Below are 23,396 nucleotides of genomic sequence, written 5' to 3' on the forward strand. Positions count from 1 at the left end.
GCCACAGACTTTGTAAAAGACACTATAAAAGTGAAAATTGTTCCTTTGACTCGCAAAGCATGTAAGCTGAGGCTACTGAAATTTCACCAAGGTCTAAGAGGCAATTTTTCTGAGCTCAGCAATGTGCCAGCTCCAGTTCAATCGGATGATCTGAAGTTTATTTGTCTCATGTGAATACAGATGGTGGCAGTTCACCAATACTGATCACTAAAGTCTGGAGAACAGTGAGAAATGCCGAATTTCCTGCTGATACACAGAGGGATGTGCCAAGATTCAAGTAAAATTTACATGATTTGTCACTGGGGTGACACTGGGAGCCTTGGGTGGCACTGGGGACACTGGGCTGGAATTGGGAATTCTGAGCTGGAATTGGGGGCACTGGGCTGGCACTGGTGACACTGGGCTGGATTTGGGAACAGTGGGCTGGAATTGGGGATACTGGGTGACACTGGGAGCACTGGGGTGGCACTGGGAGCACTGGGGTGGCACCGGGAGCACTGGGCTGGATTTGGGAGCACCAGGCTGGAGCTGGGGACACTGGGCTGGCACTGGTGACACTGGGCTGGATTTGGGAACACTGGGCTGGAATTGGGGATACTGGGGTGACACTGGGAGCACTGGGGTGGCACCAGGATCACTGGGCTGGCACTGGGGACACTGGGATGGCACTGGGGACACTGGGATAACACTCGGGGCACTCAGCTGGAACTGGGGATACTGGGCCGGAACTGGGGACACTGGGCTGCCTTTAGGAACACTGGGCTGGAATTGGGGATACTGGAGTGACACTGGGAGCACTGGGGTGGCACTGGGAGCACTGGGGACACTGGGCTGGAATAGGGGACACTGGGCTGGCACTGGAAACACTGGGCTGCCTTTAGGAACACTGGGCTGGAATTGGGGATACTGGGGTGACACTGGGAACACTGAGCTGGAACTGAGAACACTGAGATGGCACTGGGCACACCACGCTTGAATTTGAAAAACTGCTCCCCACATTCCAGGAGCTGCAAAGGGTGGGATTGGAAGTAGAGAGGGGCTCTTTCTCTTCTCTCACCTTCCTCGCAGTCCTTGAAACCCCTAAACCCAAGGAATTGACAACAGGGAATTGGATTTGAGCTTCAAGACATCATCAATCCCACACTCAAAGCCATCAGGAGAGCCACTTTTATTTCATAGAATCATAGAATAACCAGGTTGGAAGAGACCCACTGCATCATTGAGTCCAACCATTCCCATCAATCACTAACCCATGCCCCTTAGCACCTCGTCCACGTGTGCCTTAAACACCTCCAGGGAAGATGCATCAACCCCCTCCCTGGGCAGCCTCTGCCAGGGACCAGTGACACTTTCTGTGAAAAATTTTTTCCAAATGTCCAGCCTAAATCTCCCCTGGTGGAGCTGGAGGCCATTCCCTCTTGTCCTGTCCCCTGTCACTTGGGAGAAGAGCCCAGCTCCCTCCTCTCCACAACCTCCTTTCAGGTAGTTGTAGAGAGCAGTGAGGTCTCCCCTCAGCCTCCTCTTCTCCAGGCTAAACACCCCCAGCTCCCTCAGCCGTTCCTCATAAGGCCTTTTCTCCAGCCCCCTCACCAGCTTTGTTGCTCTTCTCTGGACTCGCTCCAGAGCCTCAACATCCTTCTTGTGGTGAGGGGCCCAGAACTGAACACAGGATTCGAGGAGCGGTCTCACCAGTGCCGAGTCCAGAGGGAGGATAACCTCCCTGGACCTGCTGGTCACGCCGTTTCTGATCCAAGCCAAGATGCCATTGGCCTTCTTGGCCACCTGGGCCACTGCTGGCTCATGCTCAGTCCCTGTCAACCAACACCCCCAGGTCCCTCTCCTCCAGACAGCTTTTTAGCCAGACTTCTCCTAGTCTGTAGCACTGCTCAGGGTTGTTGTGCCCCAAGTGCAGGACCCGGCATTTGGCCTTGTTAAACCTCATCCCATTGGTCTCAGCCCAGCGGTCCAGCCTGTTCAGATCCCTTGGGAGCCTCCCAACCCTCCAGCAGATCGACACTTCCACCCAGCTTAGTGTCGTCCGCAAACCTGCTAAGGGTGCACACTGGACGCAGAAGGAACATTGCCTCATTGCTCTCTCCACCTCCCTGAAAGGAGGTTGTGGAGAGGAGGGAGCTGGGCTCTTCTCCCAAGTGACAGGGGACAGGACGAGAGGGAATGGCCTCAAGCTCTGCCAGGGGAGATTTAGGCTGGAGATAAGGAAAAAAATTTTCACAGAAAGGGTCATTGGGCACTGGCAGAGGCTGCCCAGGGAGGGGGTTGAGTCACCTTCCCTGGAGGGGTTTAAGGGACGGGTGAATGAGGCACTGAGGGACATGGGTTAGTGTTTGATAGGAATGGTTGGACTTGATGATCCAGTGGGTCTCTCCCAACCTGGTGTTTCTATGATTCGATGATTCTCTGCCTGTGGCTCAGAGGGCAGGACTGTGAGGTCAGGAAATGAACAGCTGTTTTTAAGAGAAATGTTTCTTCAGTCCATTATCAGTCATGTGCAGATTTATTAGAGTCATTATGACCTTTTGTCATCCGTTTTTGTTTGCCCTTCCGAGAACAGCTCTAAAGGCAATCACACCAGTGACTACACCTTTAAAGCATAGCCTAGTTCCTTCAGGAATTACTTAAAAATAAGTAAAAATGTCATAATGTAGCAAGTCTCTTGGTTGTTGTTCTGCCAATCACCTAGCAACAGAGTGACAGAGTGCTCTATTAAATATACATGTTAAAGCCCTTGGAGTACAGAGAATAGTGAGGATGTTTACAGCCAGGCTCTGGTTTTGTGAATCTATGTGTGAAGAATAGACTCTGCACCTAACACCCAGCAGTGATTCAAAACCCAGGACCCCACTGCTCTGAGAAGGAACGGTTTGATAAAAGCCGTGTGGGAGAACTGCTCTCCTGAGCTCGGTACGCGCTCATCTCTCCATTTTGGTCTACTTACAAATAGCAATTGATTAGCCCAAGAAAAGTAAGTTTTACATAACTTTCCCCTACCAACAAAACCTCAGTAACCACAAAGGCTCCATGAAGACTTCTGACATTGAGAAGGCACTTAAAAATATCACTTTCTAACTGGCTCTAGGAACATGCGTCTTGCCAGAGCTTTGCAAACAGCTCTGGAGATTTGAAACACATCTATATATCTTTTATTAGAATTTTCTGAGTCCAAAGCTACCTGATGGCTCTGTTTTATGCGTTCTATTAAGTATCAGATACCTGACAGCCCTTGGTGTCTAAGTCACTGGAAAAAAGGAAATATTTTTTTTCTTAGGGCTCCTTGACCTTCACTAGAAATTTTTCGCAAATACCTGTGTGCTACAGACTCTCAAAGTGTAGGCTGGTAAGACAGGCTACTAAACTTAGAGGAACTGACATAAGTAACTATGAAAATTCCTTCATTAATTACAGCTCTGCTAGGAAAAAGCAAGATGCCATCACAGGATCTCACACTATCATGCAGGCACTTGTTTAAGCAAGCACCCTGCCTCTGAAAATTGTTTTCACCAGTCCATTTGGAACAGTGCAAAACTGGAAAAAAGCATGCCTGTCTGACTATAAATTGTTACTTCCTTTCAAAATAAGGCATTTTGATAGTAAACAACACTGGCCTGAGATTTTAAGTTGACCTTGAAAACAATTGAAATTGCAGACTCGTTAAGTGTGCTGGAATTAAGCACCAAACTTGGAGTTGCAGAAGTCACGCAGATAAAGTCATCGGTCTTGAAAAGAATCCTCCCTCCCAAAACTCCATGCTAAGTTTGAACGACCACAAGTAATCAGACATTTGATTTTACTTCAGATGTGAATAAGATCATCAGAACAATTTCCTAAAGGCAAACTGGAGCTTAGTCAGTGTTGACCATTACCAGCATCACAGATGGATGACTTTGGGGCATTTGCTTGACTCAACTGAATTGATGCTGTGGATCACAGACCACAATGCATTTCCTCATTTAGATTTTTACTTTTTTCTTCTTCAGAAAATGAAAAATAACAGACGGGTCAGGAGAGAGGGAGGGTCTTCATTTTTAGATTTATATTTTTCCCTGTGATTCTTGGTCACATATGTGAAAAACAGCACTGAAGAACCAAATAATTAAATATTCATTTAAAATATGTTTTGAGCTTGGAAGGTTATATTTTCCCTGATATAATCCTCAGGTGGCCTCATTTTATCTTTATGAAAAAAGAAACACCTCAGAAAACACATGTATTACATTCAGTCAGAAACTCTTCTACCTTTTATCATCGTTTTCTAACAGGATTTTTATGCTCTCAGCACCGGAGCTATTACAAACTCTGATAAGGATAAAGCAGATATCCACAGTTGCATTGCCTATTGTTCATAAAAATCAGGCTGAGTTTCACACAGCAGGAGGCTGTGCAGAGTACAAACCACTTTTGACCAGAAAAGAAACAGACATAGGGGAGCAGAAAACTGGATGATCGTCATGAAAAGGTCAGGCAGCTTCATGAGACTTAAGACTCTTCATCTTAATGGAAAGACTGCTACAAGTAAAGAACAAGACACAAAAAAGCAATATAAAGGAAAAATACTTGAATACTGCTTTGGGATTTAACCTAGGCATATTGATTGCCACAAGCAGCAATTCAATTTCTATTTTCTGTGGGAACCTGCTATCCTAATAACATTGGAAACACTAACCAGGTCGTAGACTCTGGTTAGTCTGGTAGAGTTTATTTAGTATGAAATTAGTGCATTCTTTTTTTTTCCCCTGCTCCTGCAGGAACAGGAGATTATTTGGGCAAAGTAATCAAATCTCAGCAATCCACTGTGATTGGGCATTTTAGCCTTTATAGTAACAAGCACTTTTTTAAGTGGGCTGTGGATGGAAAAAAACAAAACCAAACCCAAAAAAACCGCAACTTGGGTAGAAACACAAACTTATCTCTACTTATTCGATTCTTTTACTTAGTTCACAGGAGTCCTAGAATCCCAACTGCAAGACTTTTCTGGCAGCTTCATTTTTGTCCCAAGTCAAGGTTAAGCAAGATCCAGAGAGAAGCTAGGTGCCCCAACAGACTGTTATTTCTCATTCCAAACCCAAGTCTTCATAAACTACTGACATTGCTACACTAAGCTATGTTTGTGCTCCTGACATGCCTTCGCATTTAAAAATCTTTTAAGATTGTATGAGATTATTGCTTCTATAAGCAAAAATTAAAAAAAGTTTAATTTTAAACTAAATGAGCTATTCCTTTAAATTCTCACCTGAGTAGAAAGATACCTGCATCAAGTATAGCAGAAGAAAAAAACATTGCAGGAATTGGGAGATTTTTTTTTTCTCCCTTTACCCTTTCAAAGATTATCATCGGGAAGAAAACACTGAATGAGACAACTTTTCTTTACACAGATTTCTGTTCACAATAGATGGGAGGTAACATTATGTAAAGACAAAGTCATCACATTCTAAATGCTGCTTTGCCCCTAAGGCTTGTGGAAGGTAATAGAAAATATAATTTCAGTAACGTTGACCTCTGTCAGGGTATATTGCATTATATTAAAAAGCCTTATTTTTTTTTTAAAGTACATGGAACTATTTCAAAATGCATATTCATCCAGTTAGAGTACTTTATTTGTTATGCCACTGAATTCTTCCATTTTACAAACCATTTTAATTTATCAATTTGACTCTTGAGCGATGAAGAGCAGTTGTTTTTGCAAGTAGCACAGCCCAACAGACTAAAATAAAAATAATCCTTAGGAGTTCAGTGCTTGCAGGGAAGTGGGAATTAGTCTTAGAGGAGACAGTATTAAAGTTTCTCTTGTCTGAAGTTTCTCAAGCTTACCTTTCTCTCATGTCTTCGTTCCTCCCTCATTTATTTTAATACTCTCCGATTATGAATGCACTTGTCAACATTTAAAAAGCTGTTATCTGTAATTATTGATGACAGCTAGAAGGTGTATTGAACTCCTCTGAAATAAACTAATTAAGAACAATTCTAGTGACTAGAAAGCATAAAATTCAGCACCAGCTTCTTTGAAGCCAATATTAACAGACAAGATGGTTATGTAACTTTCCATATCCATCATTATTGCTCTCCTGCTTTAATTAGAGGACCCATAAATGACTGGAGAGGATACATGTCAGTGGAACTGCAATTTACTTTTTGGAGGATGGACATAATTGCAAGCCAGCAGGATGAGTGTAATGAATGTAAGGAGGCAGAAAAAGAGAAATAAAATACTGTGCCATGATTAAAAATCACACCAGTTCACAGAACCAAGTTCAGCCCTAACTGATTTGTTCCAGAAAGACAAACAACTGAATTCTTACCTCTAAATGCTACAAAGACTGATGCCCAGAATGCACCTTATTCACATGTACCCAGAATTAATCAAAATACAATAAAGTACACATTGCAGTAAAGAGCAGACAATCCTGCTCTCCTCTACATTTAGAGTATACGCACTGTTAAGAATTTTACTGCCAAGTTGCATGTAAAAGCCTTATTTACTGGAGAATTTAGCAGTATCACTAAAGAGCTCTCTGAGATGTTTGGCAAACGTGATGCTTTGCAACCCAAGATAATGGTGCTCATTCCTAGGAAACTCAAAACATTCAAAGAAAAAGCTACCCTGAAAAAAAAAAAAAGTGGTTTATTGCTGCTGTGTGTCTCTAGGTCCTGTGTTGAAATGAATGCAACACTACACTGGTATTGTTGCTTCTGGATGACAAGAACAGTCCTCCCCCAAAAACACTCCATCTGGAAGAGGTACGGTTTGAAACAGGAGCACCCAAACCAGAATCAAGTTCTAGATGAAAGCAGCTGAGAATCGCTCAGGCTGAAAAAACCATCTGCCAAACTGGTTGTCTTTCCCTTGTATGGCATCCCTTAAAGATACTTGTTTCTGAAAACACTACGCTGAAAAGCTAGCAACCATGACCAGAAGGTTCTTAGATATTTGGAAGAAAACAAACCCCAAACTCTCTGAATCACTTCAGATATATTCAACATAAGCAAAGCAACCTTACTTTCAACAGTAATGAGTTGAAGCTATTAGTTAGCATGAGCTAACCAGAACATTCTGAATGTAAATACATTGGGGTAGAGAGGAAACCAACATGTCAAAACAATTAACAATAGCTATTCATGCAAAAAAAAAAAGCAGATATAAGAATTCAGCAGCTGAACTGTGCTCCTAGAAAAGAGTCTACCACAACAAAGAGAGTTGTGTTCTGTTAGCCTCAGTGAGGAAAGCAAAAGGGAGAGCCCTTTGCAGTAAAGAAGGGAGGATTTTCTGTTCTACCCAAGACTAACACCCGTGACCCAGTCATGATGCAGGAAAAAGCTGAGGTCAGGCTAAAGTCTGAACTGTATATATCAAACACCAGTGTAACTATGGAATGTAACTAACTTCTGTAGTTTTAATTAAGGCCAGTATTGGTGATAGAATCATAGAACAGTTTGGGTTGGAAGGGACCTTAAAGATCATCTAATTTCAACCCTCCTGCTAAGGGCAGGGACATCTCACCAGGTCAGGCTGCCCAAGGCCCATCCAACCTGGCCTTGAACACCTTCAGGGATGGGGCAGCCACAGCTTCCCTAGGCAACCTGTGCCAGTGTCTCACCACTCTCACTGTGAAGAAATTCTTCCTAATGTATAGTCTAAATCTGCCCTTCTTCAGCTTGTGTCTCTTCCCCCTTGTCCTATCACCACAAGCTTTTATGCATAGTACCTGTCCAGATTTCTTGTAGTTCCTTTCAGGTACCGGTAGGTCCTTACAAGATCTCCTTGGAGCCTTCCTTTCTCCAGACAGAACAAGCCCAACTCTCTCAGCCTGTCCTCATATGGAAGGTGCTCCAGCCCTCTGATCATCTCTGTAGCCTCCTCTGGACCCCTTCCAACAGCTCCATATCCTCCTTACACTGAGGATTCCAGAACTGGATACAATACTCCACATGAGGTCTTGAGTTCATATTGACCCAATGTATTTAATGAACTGATGTTCTTTAGTAGACTGAACTCTAACCTGTTAAATTTCATCAGGTTTCAACAGCACCAACTTCCCTTGCCTAAATATTTTTTCTTCCCACCTCCAAAGGTGAGGAAAAAGCGGCTTATTAGCAGACTGCTCTATCCTTATAGAGCAGAGCTTTAAGGTTTTGGATAATTCTTGCTCACAAAGGCTAGTAGTGATAGGATGAGGGGGAACGGGAGAGGGGCAGATATACACTTGACATAAGGAAAAACTTCTTCACCATAAGAGTGATGAGGCCCTGGCACAGGTTGTCTAGGGAAGCTGTGGCTGCCCCATCCCTGGAGGTGTTCAAGGCCAGGTTGGATGGGGCCTTGGATAACCTGATCCAGCGGGAGGTGTCCCTGCCCATCACATGGAGGTTGAAGCTGATCTTTAAGGTCCCTTCCGACCCAAAGTATTCTATATTTCTATGATAACTTACAGCACAGAGAAAAAAGAATTACCTGTTGTGCGTTTTCAAGACCATATGACTAACGGTAAATAATACATCCATTAAGAATATGTTAATAAATCTTTCATAGACTCAAAGTTAGGTCCTGACAGTTCTTTTTTCTTAATACACATTCTTATGGTGTATATAGATTTATAGACAGGAAGGATATATGTAGAAAACTAATGTTTTTAGTGTAGCATGTGCATGCATAAGCACACAAACCTGTAAATAATCTGTCTTTCTATACAATTTCTTAAGAGAAAGTAATAGAAGACACTTATTTATCTGTCATAAAGTGGCTTGGTAAGTAGAACCTGAGTAGTACAGGCAATGACTAGGTCCTACTTATATGTGGAACTGTATGTTAAGCAGTTAATGGACATTTCTTCATTTCTTTTAGCAGGGCTCTAAGTTGGCGAATAGCACACTTGTTTCCCATCTATTCATGATGCAATTTATGTGAGATACTCATTGACGTACTTCAGCTTCATGTTTCTCTGCCTGAATCTAAGTGTTGCTGACAGTACAACTGTGCAGAAATAAATGTGTGGAGAATTTCACTCAGTATTACAACATGTAGAATTTATCCTCTAACTGTCAAGCTCCTCCGCATCCCCAGAAGGCTCTTTAATGGCTATGGTCTCCTCACAGAGTGATGGCAGGAGCGCACCTCCCAGTTTTGGAGAAAAAAAAAAATCCACCCTCTAAGATAAACCAAAAAGATTTTGTCATTCTGATCAAGGAGACAAGCCTTACATCACCTGAATTTATCAAAAGGTATCATAAAACAAGTCTCAATGGGAAGAAAAGATACAGAGCACACACAATGTTGGTCACATCAGTGAAATGAAATTTCCAGGTGTTCATGTGACAATAAGTGATTAAGAGCCACAGGGCCACAGCTGTCATCTCTGTTCTGGCCAGAGGTACATAAGGAATTCATTCTTGTATCCATCACTGCTGCCACAACACTGGTCCTTATGACAATGAATCTACATGAAGAACAATGTGGCTGCAGTGACAGCCTTTGGTGAAGTGTAATACCCCTCATAAAAAAGTTTCCCCTAAGAATTAATGCTTACTACTTTCCATGTAATTTATAAGAGTAAAATATCTAAAAATATTTGTCTAAATAAGGTGGGCAGAGGTAAAGTTCAAGACTTTTTCCGTGTAAAGGAAAAAAATATATAATTGCAAGACATAAATAAATGGAAACAACTTCCATCTTTCAGTTGTTTTTAATGGGATCATGAGAACTTAAGAGAAAAAAAAACATTAATTTTCATTATAAACCAGCTAGATTCATGGAAATTAGACAGTCTATTTAAGGCAATATAAATGAAGACTGATAGACACACAGAAGGGAATAGCAAAGAGGTGTGTTGGTTTAATTTTCTTCAGAATTAATATAGAAATACAAGCATCTTTGTAAGAACTACATACATTTTATTCAGATAAAGGTATGCAATGAGAAAAGTATGATTATGAATTTCTGGGAAACAAAAAAGGGAAAATATTAACAATTATATTCATTTAATTATTTGCATCTATAGTAATTAAACCAGCTTGTATATAAGCGGTATAATGAATTAGTACATTTGACGTTAAGTAGCCTGCAAATGTTGCAATCATTGGTTCTGAACTAATTGAAGCTTCTATCTTCTGAATTTCTTCACTGTTGTGGTAGGAGATCAGGCAATTCAAAGTTTGGCATAATCTTTCAGTATCATTTCCAATTTCTGGCTCAGCATGATGTTCCCCTTCACTTTTAGTTTACCAGCAAAGAATGCCTACAACAAGCAGAGGAAGGCAAAAAAACCATTCAACTGTTCAACCACAACTTGGAGAGTTGCTAAAACCAAACAGGAAGCCAAAGATAAACACGGTCTTTCAGTGCTCAGGAGAAAGCCTTTAGTGCACAATGCCCGTTGGTTATTGTTTATTAACAGAAAACCATCCAAGTTCAATCTTAATAGCATCCAGACCGAAGGTTTTCTATCTAGAGTGCAGGCAAGGCCAAGTTTGTCACTCAGGTGAATGAAAATCAAATAAAAAGCGACTTCAGTGGCCTCCATTTCTTGTCCGTGTATAACACAGAGGTTTAAGACAAACTTCTTCACAACAGCTTATAGCAAAATTTCACCAACACACAGAAATAAGTCTCCCATTCTTGCCCCTACTATGCCACAGATATCCATACATCCTTATATGAAATGAGAAAACAAAATGAACAGGCCATTTAATGAAAATTAAAGGCCCAATGAAAAGGTCAGCTACTCACTCATATTCATAAAAACTGAAACAGGAACCTGCAAAATATACATATATACACATTCCAATGCACTGCTTTGTACACAGTGTATTACCACAAACAGGAACGAAACAAGACTTCTTTGTGTTTGCAGAATCACAGATCAACCGACTTTTTCACTGTACTGCTCGTATATTACATTTTTATTGCCCCTACTTCAGAGGGCTGCATACCTTGTTCCCATCTGGTTTACTATTTTTTTAAAACTATTTTTGTTTCGCTATTGCTTTGCAATTTGAAAGCTCTTTGAAAGCTCTGAAACAATGTGCTTTTAGATAGTTCCATTAACTTCAAATAAGGAATAAAGAGAGCCAGCAGAAAAGAATTTGAATAGATGCTTTGAGCTTCTTTAGATGAAAAACTTCACAGAAACTCAAATGACATTCTAATGCCTAAGAATAGATAACGTTCCTGAACTGCCATCACTCTTCCTTAGCATTCTGAATGCTACACATCAACGTCTTGTTTGTTTATGCCTTATGCCTGCTATATACAGAGGGCCACAAAGGACTTTACTCATGTGGTATTTAGGACTTAGAGCAAACATTTGCCATCGTTGTTAGTCTCCAATTTTACAATCAAAGTCCCCAGCAACTTCTGCTTGGGATCAAAGAAAAGGAACTGTTTGATATATGATGAGCTTAATTAAAGTTTTTCATTTGCTCAAGCTTTAATCTGTAAGCTGACACGTTAAATTTGTGACAGTTTAATTCACATTTACACAAGGCGTTTTTATTAGTAAAATTAGCATTTTTAAACAGTTGATTACTCCAAGAAGCTAGAATTGCAGACCCCGATAACATACCTCTCTTAAATCTTTCTTTCCCTTAAAAAATCTACATCGTTTGGGTGAATTTTGACTAGTTTCAATAGATCTACATGCACACATTGTCTGAGATTTCTCTTTGTTGTAGTAGTAGCAGTAAATTCCAGTATTGCAACAAACACCAACTTCTTGCAACATGATCAACTAAAACAGCCTAAACGATCAAACTGAAAAAATCCCTAACCTTGCAAATCACATACTAAAGTGCCAGGAACCAACCAACCAACTAACTTTGTACTGCCAGGCTTTATGTCATTTGAGGTCTCTTTGTCTCAAGATGATAAATTTGGCATAAATTTCTCATCATGTCTTCTGACTAATTCAGTACAAGGTAATGATGCACTTAGATCTCATCGGGTCTGGTTTGCACTGTCAAAAAAATCCAGTGTTGTGGATTTAGGAATGCAAACGGCCACGAACCACACCTTGGTTTAAGGCAAATAACAGGTTCCCAAGCAAATAAGCACATCTCAAACACACAGGTTTTACCTTTTGAGGATTGGTCTTTCTTTGTACCACATCCATGAAATCCTCATCTGAAAGAGTGAAGGTGGTATCAGCAGAGCTTCTTGCAGGTCCTTGATACACAGCTCCAGAGCCATTCTTTAAGTCAATTGCTGAGAATAAGCAGCAAAGATAGTTTTATTTAAAAATAAAGATAAAATGTTCAGTCTAAAGAACACTACTTTCCTTATTTATCATTACAAAGCATCCAATCTAAACATAAATCTTGAGCTAACAGTCATTTAGAAAATGAAAGGGTTTTAGTCCTTATTCTTTAATGAAAGAAAAAAAAAATGAGACTAGAATAGAAAAAAACTCCATTCCTGTACTAAGGGGGAGGAGGTTTACTGCAAGGACTGCTATTTAAGAATTCTTCCATAGATGGCAAAAAACATTTTTAAGCAACACTTAGGATTCACAAGACATTAATAAGTGCAATTACTGCAAAAATGTTCAAGTAAGTAATAAAGCCCTAATGTTTCAAAACAATATCTTAAATTCAGAGAAGGCAAAAGTGGTAGTGTTCAAACATGCTGCTGCATTTTTGCTGTTCCGCCCCACAGGCAATATTGCTTGTTCTGCTTCATACAAAGAGCATTTAAAGCCTTGCCAAATATCTGTCTTCCTCTTCTGGAAAGCAAAAAATTCCTCTAAGTGTCTGGAGATTCAAGAGTGTTGTTATCCCACACCAAATGACCTGCCAAAGTAATCTGTTACAAGGCTAACACTATCGGGTATTGTGCCGTTTTTCCAGAAGAATATTTTGACAGGATGTGCTCTGCCAAATCATTCTCAGATTTTGCAGATTCCCAGTCTTCCTCTTTACACCTTTCCTCTTGGTTGCCCTCACTCTTTAAGTACAAACCAAAACCATTATTCAAGGCCATGTTCCTGTAAGGACACGACATCTCTAATCACAGAATCATGGCTGCCTAGCCAGTATTAATACTGTTGGTTTCTTTTAGCTCTCAAGTTTTAAGACACTGGGCTGACTATGCACATTTATTTCTGCATAAACTATCTCATGTGTATTTTTTTTCCAAATACTTTTTGTGAAAGAGTAAGGTGAAGTATACAGACAGGGATAACTTTTGCCTGTTTGAGTTAGGCCTTCCATTTTCTGACATCTGTTTTAAGTAATATTTATCCAGTTCTCACAAAACCAGGCATGGAATTAAGCACATAATGATGCTCAGTGAGAAGTGACATACTAGGTTATTATCATTATCCATTTGATTCTAAGGTAAATCATAATTTCAGGAACAGATTTAATGGACATCACTAACTTGATGTAATAAAAGGAGAAGAAAGAAAAATAAATTACTGAGCACCACATGAATAATCTATGCCTTCTACTTTGTAGGCAGGAGCTGCATAACATTCTCTTGATACAAACTCTATAGTACAACATTGTAAGCAAGCCTCTAAGCATTGCTCTTGTAGATTATGTAAGCAGAGTATACTGTTAAAAAAAAAAAAAAGTAAATCTACTGAATGCAAGTTTCAAGGTGTATACCAGCTGCTCAGATTAAGTTAACAAAGCTTAACTGTCAATGTGCTTTTAAAATATACCTCTAATCAAATGCTAGCAAAGTTACAAGCCACACCAAAATAGTAAAACCGACCTCCGTTTAAGCCAAGCTGGTCAGCACGCCCCACATATAAATTCGTAAAACACACATGGTTCTCTAGGACTTTTGCAGTTCTTAATTAATCATCTTTACTTACTGCTGAAATCAAAAGAGCATGAGTCCCTTCTTGTGCTTCATTTTGCATGCAATATTTTTTTTGGCTCTTCTTACCCTTCCCAGACTGTTCCAGAAGGAAACTCAGATGCTGTAAGCCTGACATAACATCTTCCAAGACCCTTCTCTCCTTCTCTATTAAGCACTGGCTGGAAAAGCAGTTTTGAGATATCTCACTGATAATACTCATCTATCAGTCTCAGCAGTGTCAAGTTTACACAACAAAAATTTAAATTTAAAAGGTGTAGTGACTGAAGGAAGTTCTAGCAACTTCTAGATTTGAATCTGAATGTAATACATACTTAACATTGTTACAATACCTGTTCTCCTTCATTTCCTATCCAAGTCTCAAGAGCATTGCTTATCAGTCAACGTCTATAATTAACTGTAAGCTCTCAAAGCACAAATATTCCTGTAAACATTGCACAAGCATGGTGCTATGGGCAAAACTGGTATGTTTGATCACATCAAATACTTAGCCCATCTCAAATTAAAACTTAGTAGAGATTCTAAAACCAATAAACATAAAAATAGGGAGAACCCATCTAATAGGCTTTCCCAAAACTACTAAAATTTGCATTTCACACAGAATCACAGAATGGTTTCAGCTGGAAAAGACCTTTAAGATGATAGAGTCCAACTGCTTCCTCTGTTCTTTATAGACAGCATTATGATTTTTGCTAAGGAATTAAAAACAAAGAAAAAAAAGGAAGAGAGTATCTGAGTAGCTACAAAAGAGAAGGTCTTTGTGACAACAAATTTTGTCTTTTTTCACAAAACCATGAAAAAGCTCCCAAAAGCATAAAAGAACTAGCAGGAAGAAACGAAATCCCGAAACTTATAAATAAGCCCTACCGGGAGAATTCCAGTGAATCACAAGAGTGATCTAAAATACACCACACGCTGGTATTTTGAAGAGAAAAAGGAACTCCCCTCTTAACGGAGATTGGAAGACTACCCCAAAACCTTGTTCATTCTTTATTTATATTTTTTTCATTGTGGGGAGGATTAGAAACATATACAATCTTTTTTCTTGCCACCGGACATTCACCTAGCCTAGAGTATTCAGGTGACAACTGAGACTAAACCAGAGCACTGGCATATAGACAAATGGATATTAACTAGAAATTAGTTGAATACCAGAACAGATTCCAACCAACAGAGCAGAAAAATTCTAGCTCTCCAAAATCACCAGAGTGCCTTCTTGTGAAATACAACTTTATGAGATAAAGCTATATAACGTAGCTGCCTGCTGTAGCAGGGAATGATCTTGAAGCAAGCCTCCTATTAATGTCTTCTACATATATCTCCTGGATACTTATGATATGGTTATAGCTACTGTTCCATGCTGCACAACAACTGCAGCAGCCAGTGTGATAATGACTTGGTACCAGCTATGTCAGTGCTCAAGGTGGCTGGTGACCCGGGCAGATGCCAGGCAAGCACCTCATGCACTGCTAGCACAGCTCCACTGCTACCAGGAACAGATGAGTTGCCTTGAGGTGTCTCTGGTATTCTTTGCAACTGAGAATGTATAGCTCTCCATGGCTGCTACAGACACAGCTCTTCTCCCAGTTATTCACGTGGCTGAACCGCTCCATACAAAAACATATGTCCAAAACGTAAGTCAGGTACTCCTCAATACTGCATGTAGCAACACAAATTTAAAATGAAGCTGAAGTCCCTTTTTAAAATCAACTAGCCTATTAAATATGTAAAATTTTACTATTACACATCTGGCAGAAAAACAGAATCAAGTAGTTTCAGTGGATGAAACAGCAGTGCCTTACCATTTCTAGGAGAGAAATACTAAGGGGCCAGACTATTTTTGGTTTGGTTTGGTTTTTATTCTGCTTTACAAAGGCTGAGTAACTGCAATACAAGGCTCATCCTTAAAGCAAACAGAGTAAAGTGTCCCTCACTCTTCATTGCTTGAAGTTATACCACTTCATAAATTATTAAGCAGTTTTGCTGTAATTTTTCAGATGTTCACAATTAACTGCACATAACAATTTGTCCCCAGTGCTCCTAACACAGTATTATTCTTCTGAGAACTGGAAAGGAACAGAGGCATCTTCTGCCTTGAGCAGTGCTTTCAGAAGTATGACGAAAAGTAACAGATGGGTAAACCCTTCAGAGTACTGTTCTAGAGAGCCATTAAGTATCAGCTAAAAAACGTCCATGCCAAAGTCTTTCCTCTATGGAAAGAGAAGTTGAAACAAAGTAGTTTAACTTAAAAAAAAACCACAAACAACAAACCAAACCGCCCCCCCCCAAAAATATTGAAAACAAAGGCAACTGTGGTACAGTAATAAATATGCAGGAGAGAGCAAACAATGCTTTAAGTCGCAAGGTCAACCGCAGAAGTCAAAGCTGGGAGGCAGGGGTATCTGAGCTTAAAAATACTGTTAAAAATAAGAAAAGACTGCTCCACTACTGTTGCTTATTCCTTAGGTTTTGATACTGTCAAAAATCTGTGTTGGTTTAACTTCTTAAGAGGATTTGTAGCACCCTCTTAAATTAGAACAGCTTGCTTCTATAATGAAATACCACTAATCAAAACCAGTTGCCAGTGGCTACAGTTCAACATTGTTTAGACAGCGAATGAGGCATCCAAAATTTCACATCCTCAGTGAAAGATCAATGGTTCTGCACCTCCCCATGGCTTCACACTGTTCACATGGAACTACATAAAAGTAAAGGTCATCGCTAATTAAACAGACTAGTGTTACTAATATTAGTGCTACCATCAAGAAGTGGCTCTGTAATAACAAAAGCCAAGTCTAATTCATATATCCCGTTCATTTAAAGTAATAAAAATCTTGGCTTACTGCAGATATTAGAGATAAAAAAGTTACCATTTCAATTAAAAGAAAACACTAATAAAAACATGTTTTTTAAAAAAACCCCACTTTTTGTTAAGCAAGTCTGTAAAACACCAGAATGACTGCATACATGAAAACAAATTTCACAGCAGTCCTGAATACTGGTGCTTTCCCTCATATGTTTCTCTCCTAGCCTCCTCCCAGATCTTAAGATGCTCAAGGACATCAGCAGAAGATGCTGGAACTGCAACCACCAAATAAGACAGGAATAAGCTGCGGGCCCAGGCTGTTTGTAGTGCTGCCAACTGCTGAAGTTTTCACAACAGCACAAAGCTGTGCAAAACTGACAAGTCAAAAAAATTAAATGACAAGCCAGCATCACGTAACAAATTTAATAAGGGAAAGAAGCCTAGCAGGTAGTCCAAGAGAACCACAAACACTGCCTTTAAAGGCCTGGGAGGTCCTTAGAAAGAGAAGCCTAAAACAAAGATAGATAATGAAACAATTGGCATCAACTTGAGGCTTCAAACAAAATAAAAACCTCCCCCAAAATAATCTACCTCCTGACATTTCAGTTGTTACAGTAATAACATGTCTAGAATTTTGACTATACATCGAAAGAGTATGGTCATCCACATTCATCCACAGGAACAGAATTCTAAATTAATTTAATGTCATATCTTCCTATTTGCTTTATTATAGCAATGTACCTTATGGGATCTACCTCTTAAAACAGCATTTTTACTTGAAGAAAAGACAGAGTAAGGGGCATTGTTTAGTGTTTGATAGGAATGGTTGGACTCGATGATCCGGTGGATCTCTTCCAACCTGGTTATTCTATGATTCTATGATTCTACGATCATTCAAAATTTTTATTAACTAATGTAGCATAATATTTACAAAATTGATTTAAAATTATTGTACACAGACGTTCAACTAATAATCAGTGGGTCAAATTTAAATGTAGCGTAAAGAAGTGCAATTCTGCAGACACGGTTTACTAACATGAAAATCTGAAGAAACTGAAAATAGTGACAGAGAATTAAACTCAATCTACAGCAAAGGTAACATCTTACTACCACTTTTATCGCTTAAAGTAAAAAATTAATTTGTCAAAGGCTAAAATTTCCAATTATGTGTAGAAGCTTCCATTCAATTAACAGAAAAAGTCAAGCATTCAAGTCACTAAATGGCTCTGTCAATGTTACATATTCTAAATTGGCTGTCATCGTTCACAAGCATTATAAGTCTTGGTGACGACCAAATAAAGATCTGTCAGAATTCTTTTGGGTTATCAACAATATCTTAACTACAAGAAAGCTGTCTTCCTTTTAATGCAAAACCATCAAACTACTCTTCTTCCACATCCACCAAGCAAAATGAATTATGCTAGTGTCTGGTGGAACAGACAGTACATGATGATGCTTGGAACACTGAATAACAATGTGTGCACACAAGCAAGAAGTATTAAGCTGACAATGGCTTACAAATCTTGAAGGCTTGCCTCCAGAAATTCTTTTTTTGCTTTGTGTTTGTTTGGGATTTTTTTAATGATCAGAATAATGTTTTAAAAAAATCTCCAACATAAAAATTCCATCATGCATGTGTATATATACCTTGTCATTAGAAATCTAACATTAGATCTAAATAGAGAGCAATAGTAGCTTGCTATTAATCAACATAAGGACAAATAGTGAGAGCTGACACTACAAGCTGTCACAACTGCTAACACTCAGTCAGTGAGTCTACATAACTATTTTAATATTTTAATATTACAATATATTTAAATTACTAATCAAAATTTAATTTGAATTATTTTAATATTAATCAAATACTGTTTTCTTCATCCTTTAATTCCCTGAAATTTCAAAGGCACACAAAAATATTCAGAAACACAAAAAAACCCAAGACTGTGCCTGTAAGTCCTTTTTATTTAACAAATTAAGAAAATCAGCTATGATCACCTTCAGAACAGTTCCCTTCTGAGCTGACACAAAGCTGCATGTGAAGTTGCCAACATTCAAAGCAGTCCCGCCGATCATTATCTGAAAAGCTGTTCAGGATGTGCGTTATTTTTATTTTCACATGTTCTATCAAAAAAAAAAAATGTTCCTGCCAGCACTGAACTGACCTTTGGGAAGAGGGGGCCAGGTCTGGTGAACAGGGTGGGTGCTCAACACAGAGATGTTGCTATCAGCTAAGAAACTGACTCACAGACAAAGCATTGTGGGTTGGTGGATGCTGACATTTTCCGACCAAGGGTAAGAAAATATCTCTATTTGAACACGTGTCCCCTTGTACTGAGTGAAGCAAGTGAGCCGAGCCCTGTCTCACTGTGACAGGTTAGAACATGTTCTAGAACCACCTCTTTGTCTGTCCCCTCCCACTCTTGGTTCTCAAGCAACAGGGTTAGTCTCACGGGATTTGTCTTGGATCTCATACAAAGGGAGTACTTGCATGCTGATATTGCTGATGAGAAAAGTAAGCAACATTTTCTACAGACGCCTTTCTTGGCACCTTCAGCCTTACATACTTACTATACCAGAGAGACTACAGTAATTCATAAACACTAGCCACTGTTTATAGACCGAAGCTTGAAGGAACTGACCACACTAAACAAAAATTTGCAGGAACTTTTCCAAGATGCTGGAAATATTTCATTTAATCTCCTAATTGTAGTCAGAAACAGGAAACGTTTAAAATATTAGATTACTTTTTCCAACCTCCATCCCACAGGGAGTCTTAAGTATTTCTAAATTTGTATAAAAGTACAGATATTGTTCACTGCAACAGAAGCAGAGGGAAGAAGACAAAGAAAAGACATGTCTATTTAATTCCCTTCAGCTAGGGAAATAAGCACTGGAAGAAGGCACTACTTTCATCCCACTGCTTCAGTAGGAAACAGAACAGAGGACAACTTTTCTTTGAAAAACAGAGAAGGCTGACTCTTTGTTTACTCAAAGCAGAGGTATTATCTCTCTCTGGATACAAAGGCAAAGACATCCACCTGTTTCCCCTCCAATAAAATTTGTCTCATGAGGCAGGTAAGGCCACTGCTCAGGCCTAAATCTTTAAGCGTGCTTGTTCTGTGTTCTGTAGTTGGCAGCTTAAGGTCTTCCTGAGTGAGTGATTTTATCCATGTCTTGAACACTCCACTCCTCATAAGATTTTTCTTCCATTCATTTGTCCCTCCATTCTTTTAACACATGTAATACTGAGACTGGGTGACAAACAGAGCAGTTCCAAAATTAAAAACAATGATAAATCATCTTTCCAGCTGTTATTATAAACATGGCCATCACTTATGTTTAGTTGCGCATGAAGCAACAGACATGACTAATCTAGTCTGCAGTGTTACTCTAACAAATACAAGTATCCAACATAAGTGTTTGGGAGTTTAATCTATGCACATCTAACATGTATTTTAAAAAGCAACAGAGGACACCTGCCCAGGTTCTAAGCATGTCCATCCTTTAAATTACTGAGTGTAAAACTGGAAAATCACAGATGGTTGGAATGATTAAGAGCGGTAATAAGTTTTAAGACACATCTTCCGAGTTTAATTATGCAGTATTTACCCCCCTGTCATTCTGATGTACAGGTACTCAGCCTGCATAATCTACACAGGTATATTCAATACATTGATTAACTGCTATCCAAGTGGAAATCATTCCTTATCCTTAAAAACTACTTAAAAGGCATTACAGGTACATTAGAACTATCTTGATCAATCTACCTATGATATTTTTCCTAAAACTTAACAGCAGTCTTGCTACTCAGAATCTATACTGGTTAACATTAACAGAAAGTGAAATTATAGGTTTCTAAACCACTTTGGAAGAGGAAGAGCAGTTTCTTAACACAATAGCCATTTATTGAGAACAGCCATTGCAAAGACTCAACAACAATTAAAAAAAGTCACAGTCTATGAGACAAAGCGCAACGCAGACCTGATTTGTCTTACCAACATATTAGTCTCTTCCCTCAGCCCATCAAAGGAGAGCACACCTCCTATGCATCTCCTTCAAAACTATTCTAAACGGGTACAACCACTGGGACCAACGAGAATGAAGCAGTCCAAACGATAGACTTGACCCCAATACTTGCATATCTCGACTAAAAAGCAAAGGCTCGGAAGTTACAATCTGACTATGGTTTACACCTTCGAAAAAATTTTATGTTCTATTAATAGACCATTTGGGACACCTCAGCAAAAAATTTAATTCCAAAGACAATGCAATACATTAAACTACTAACATTAGACTGATTTTGCAAAAATATACATCCTGAGAAACTGAGCACAAATAGAATTTAAGAAGATTGAGGAAGTAGTTTTGCCTTCATCAGACCATTTCACATACCACTTTACATGGAAACACTTCCCTTCTGACCCATTGCTATTACAAGCTTTAGCCTGTCTTCATCAACATGTTTTCCTATGCCTAAAGGATGAGTAAGTATCACTACACCTTCATTAAAGGTTGACCTCAAAAAATAGGAATGGAAACAAATAGGACTATATTTTCACTGAAGTCACAAGAACCACACAGTATAAATAAATACTTACTTGTTTTAGATTAGTTAGCATATACCTCACCAGCAGACTAATTACTGTAACACAGAGCTCCTACAACATTTGTTTAGCCTGCTTTTCTAACTGCAGTGGCAATTCATTATGGGAAATGTAAACAGAAATGCACTGGAGTTACAGAGAATGGTTTGCCCATGCCTACACCTAACTAGGCAGATTACAGAAATATCTTCCTAGAAAGGTTAGTAACTGTCATTACGGAACTTCATCTGACCACTTTGTCACTTGCGCATTCAATCTGCATTCAGATCTTAAGCTTCCAGTGAACATTCATCTACCACCTTATGCTAATTTTCAAAGTATCAGTTTAACTAGAATGAGTACAATTAATCTCATTTCATCGAAGAAATGCATCCAGGTGTTATATAAAAGCTATAACTTACTCCACTGCATTGCTGTTTTTCCATCTTTAGTGATGTCCCACTGGAATACAGCATTTACTTTCTTCACCAATTCATTTCCAATCTCTTTTATGCGACGACCAATTTCTTCAAACACAAGGTCACTTTGCAGACCTGCAGTCTTAAAAAAAGAGGTGACCATGAAGACTTTAAAACTGAAACTCCATTTACAAAGTACTAAATATGTCTATTAGATCAAGCATTGTGTCCAGGATAGTCTCTACTGCAGAATTATTAAATGCAATTGAGATTTCTCCCACCACAAATAATCACCTCAAGCAACTGTCAGCAGTAAAGTGTACATTCAAGCAGAAAATGCTTCATGGACTCTTCCTTGAGAATTGTATCAAACCTTGCTTTTGCCATTTTTGTCATTTATCTCTACAATTTAAGGTATGTTTTATAATCAGGGCTCTAAGGGCTTCTTAATTGCCCTTTTTTCCCTTTGGAGGATAACCATTCCCACTTTTTCCATGGTGAACAGCACATTCATTTTTAGAACACAAAAATGGTTTTAGGAGTACGTTACCTTGACATGGAAAGCATTCGAAACATACTGCAGTATGAACACAGTTAGGGCTCCGATGTAAACACAATGTGTTTTTCATTTGAAGATGGGATTAGCTATGTTTACATTTCCAATTTTTCCAAGCACATATTATTTCGCAAGCTTTTTACCTTTGTACTGGGTAAAATGTTACACTTCACGAAGATGCCCCAGTGACATTTTTCATCTAACTGGAACAGGAGCAAAGAAGCTGTCATAGCTTGAGTTGTTGCACTGTACCTGCCTGTACACCAGCATGCAATACTGTTCCTGCTGCTATCTTGTCACCTCTTTGGTTAAGCTTAAGATTTTCCACTATATAACAGAGTTGCCAATGACATCTCAATATGCCAGACTTCACTCACTTGGCCTAGCTTCCCTCGGTGTTTTTCTGCCTCTGTCAGCAGACATCTGGCAAAGCACCTCCATTTCTCAGAATAAGCTTAAAGAAAAAAACACTTGCTCTGTCTATTGTAAAAAAATCTTTATCATGATTTCAGCAAAAGGTTCTGATGCTCATACATTTGAACCTCAAATGTAGATTTGGCAACAGTTAAGAATGTCAGAGGACTAAATACAACCAGCAAAAAGAAACAGTTTCCAGGAATATATCACAAGTTTTAAGTGAATGTCACTATCTTGGTACCTTCTCAACTTCCATGCATTTAAGTCTCATCCTTTGCAGGCGGGAATCAATGGGGTAAAAAGACATAGTTTATAAGGGCAATGCACAGTTCACCTGTCTTTTAGACCACATTAAGAACCCAGGACATTCTCAGCACTTACATGTAATTGCCTTTGGTGGCAAGTCCTGCACCCAAGGCTTAATGCATGCATGCAGAAGATTTTTTAAAATACACAAAGTGCTTATCATGTGCTAGGCCTAACCACATGCATGAACAGCCATCAGGGCCTTTTTTCAAAATGATTCAATAACAAAATTGTTCTTTCCTATGAGTACGCTATCTCTTTTTCATTTGTCCTTTTCTTCTAATGCCTTTCTGCCAGTCTCCCTGTCTGTCGGGAAAAAAAAAATGAAAAAAAACGGTCAAATACTTTTACAAGTCACATGGAGTTTGACCTTAAACATCTAGAAAAGAAAATCAAAATGCTCATTTTATAGGTACACCCCTAAATTACAAGGGCTAGTTTCAATCTTAAATTATGCTCATTGCTCTCTACAACTCCCTGA

General features: G+C 39.2%; 1 protein-coding gene across 3 annotated transcripts in view; it reads right to left on the bottom strand.

Annotated features, from left to right (window-relative positions):
* Positions 1-9,819: 9,819 nt before the first annotated feature.
* Positions 9,820-23,396, bottom strand: part of HSD17B4 (hydroxysteroid 17-beta dehydrogenase 4) — a 201,307-nt gene continuing 187,730 nt past the window's right edge. For all 3 annotated transcript variants that reach the window (XM_069880538.1, XM_069880536.1, XM_069880537.1), the window contains 3 exons: positions 21,640-21,778; positions 12,081-12,208; positions 9,820-10,244 (listed from right to left, as the gene is read on the bottom strand). In XM_069880538.1, coding sequence (XP_069736639.1) covers positions 10,155-10,244; positions 12,081-12,208; positions 21,640-21,778 — 357 coding nt within the window. In that variant the 3' untranslated portion in view covers positions 9,820-10,154. The remainder of the gene's footprint in view (positions 10,245-12,080; positions 12,209-21,639; positions 21,779-23,396) is intronic.

The sequence above is a fragment of the Phaenicophaeus curvirostris genome, chromosome Z (assembly GCF_032191515.1).
Source record: "Phaenicophaeus curvirostris isolate KB17595 chromosome Z, BPBGC_Pcur_1.0, whole genome shotgun sequence".
NCBI classification, from domain to species: Eukaryota; Metazoa; Chordata; class Aves; order Cuculiformes; family Cuculidae; genus Phaenicophaeus; species Phaenicophaeus curvirostris.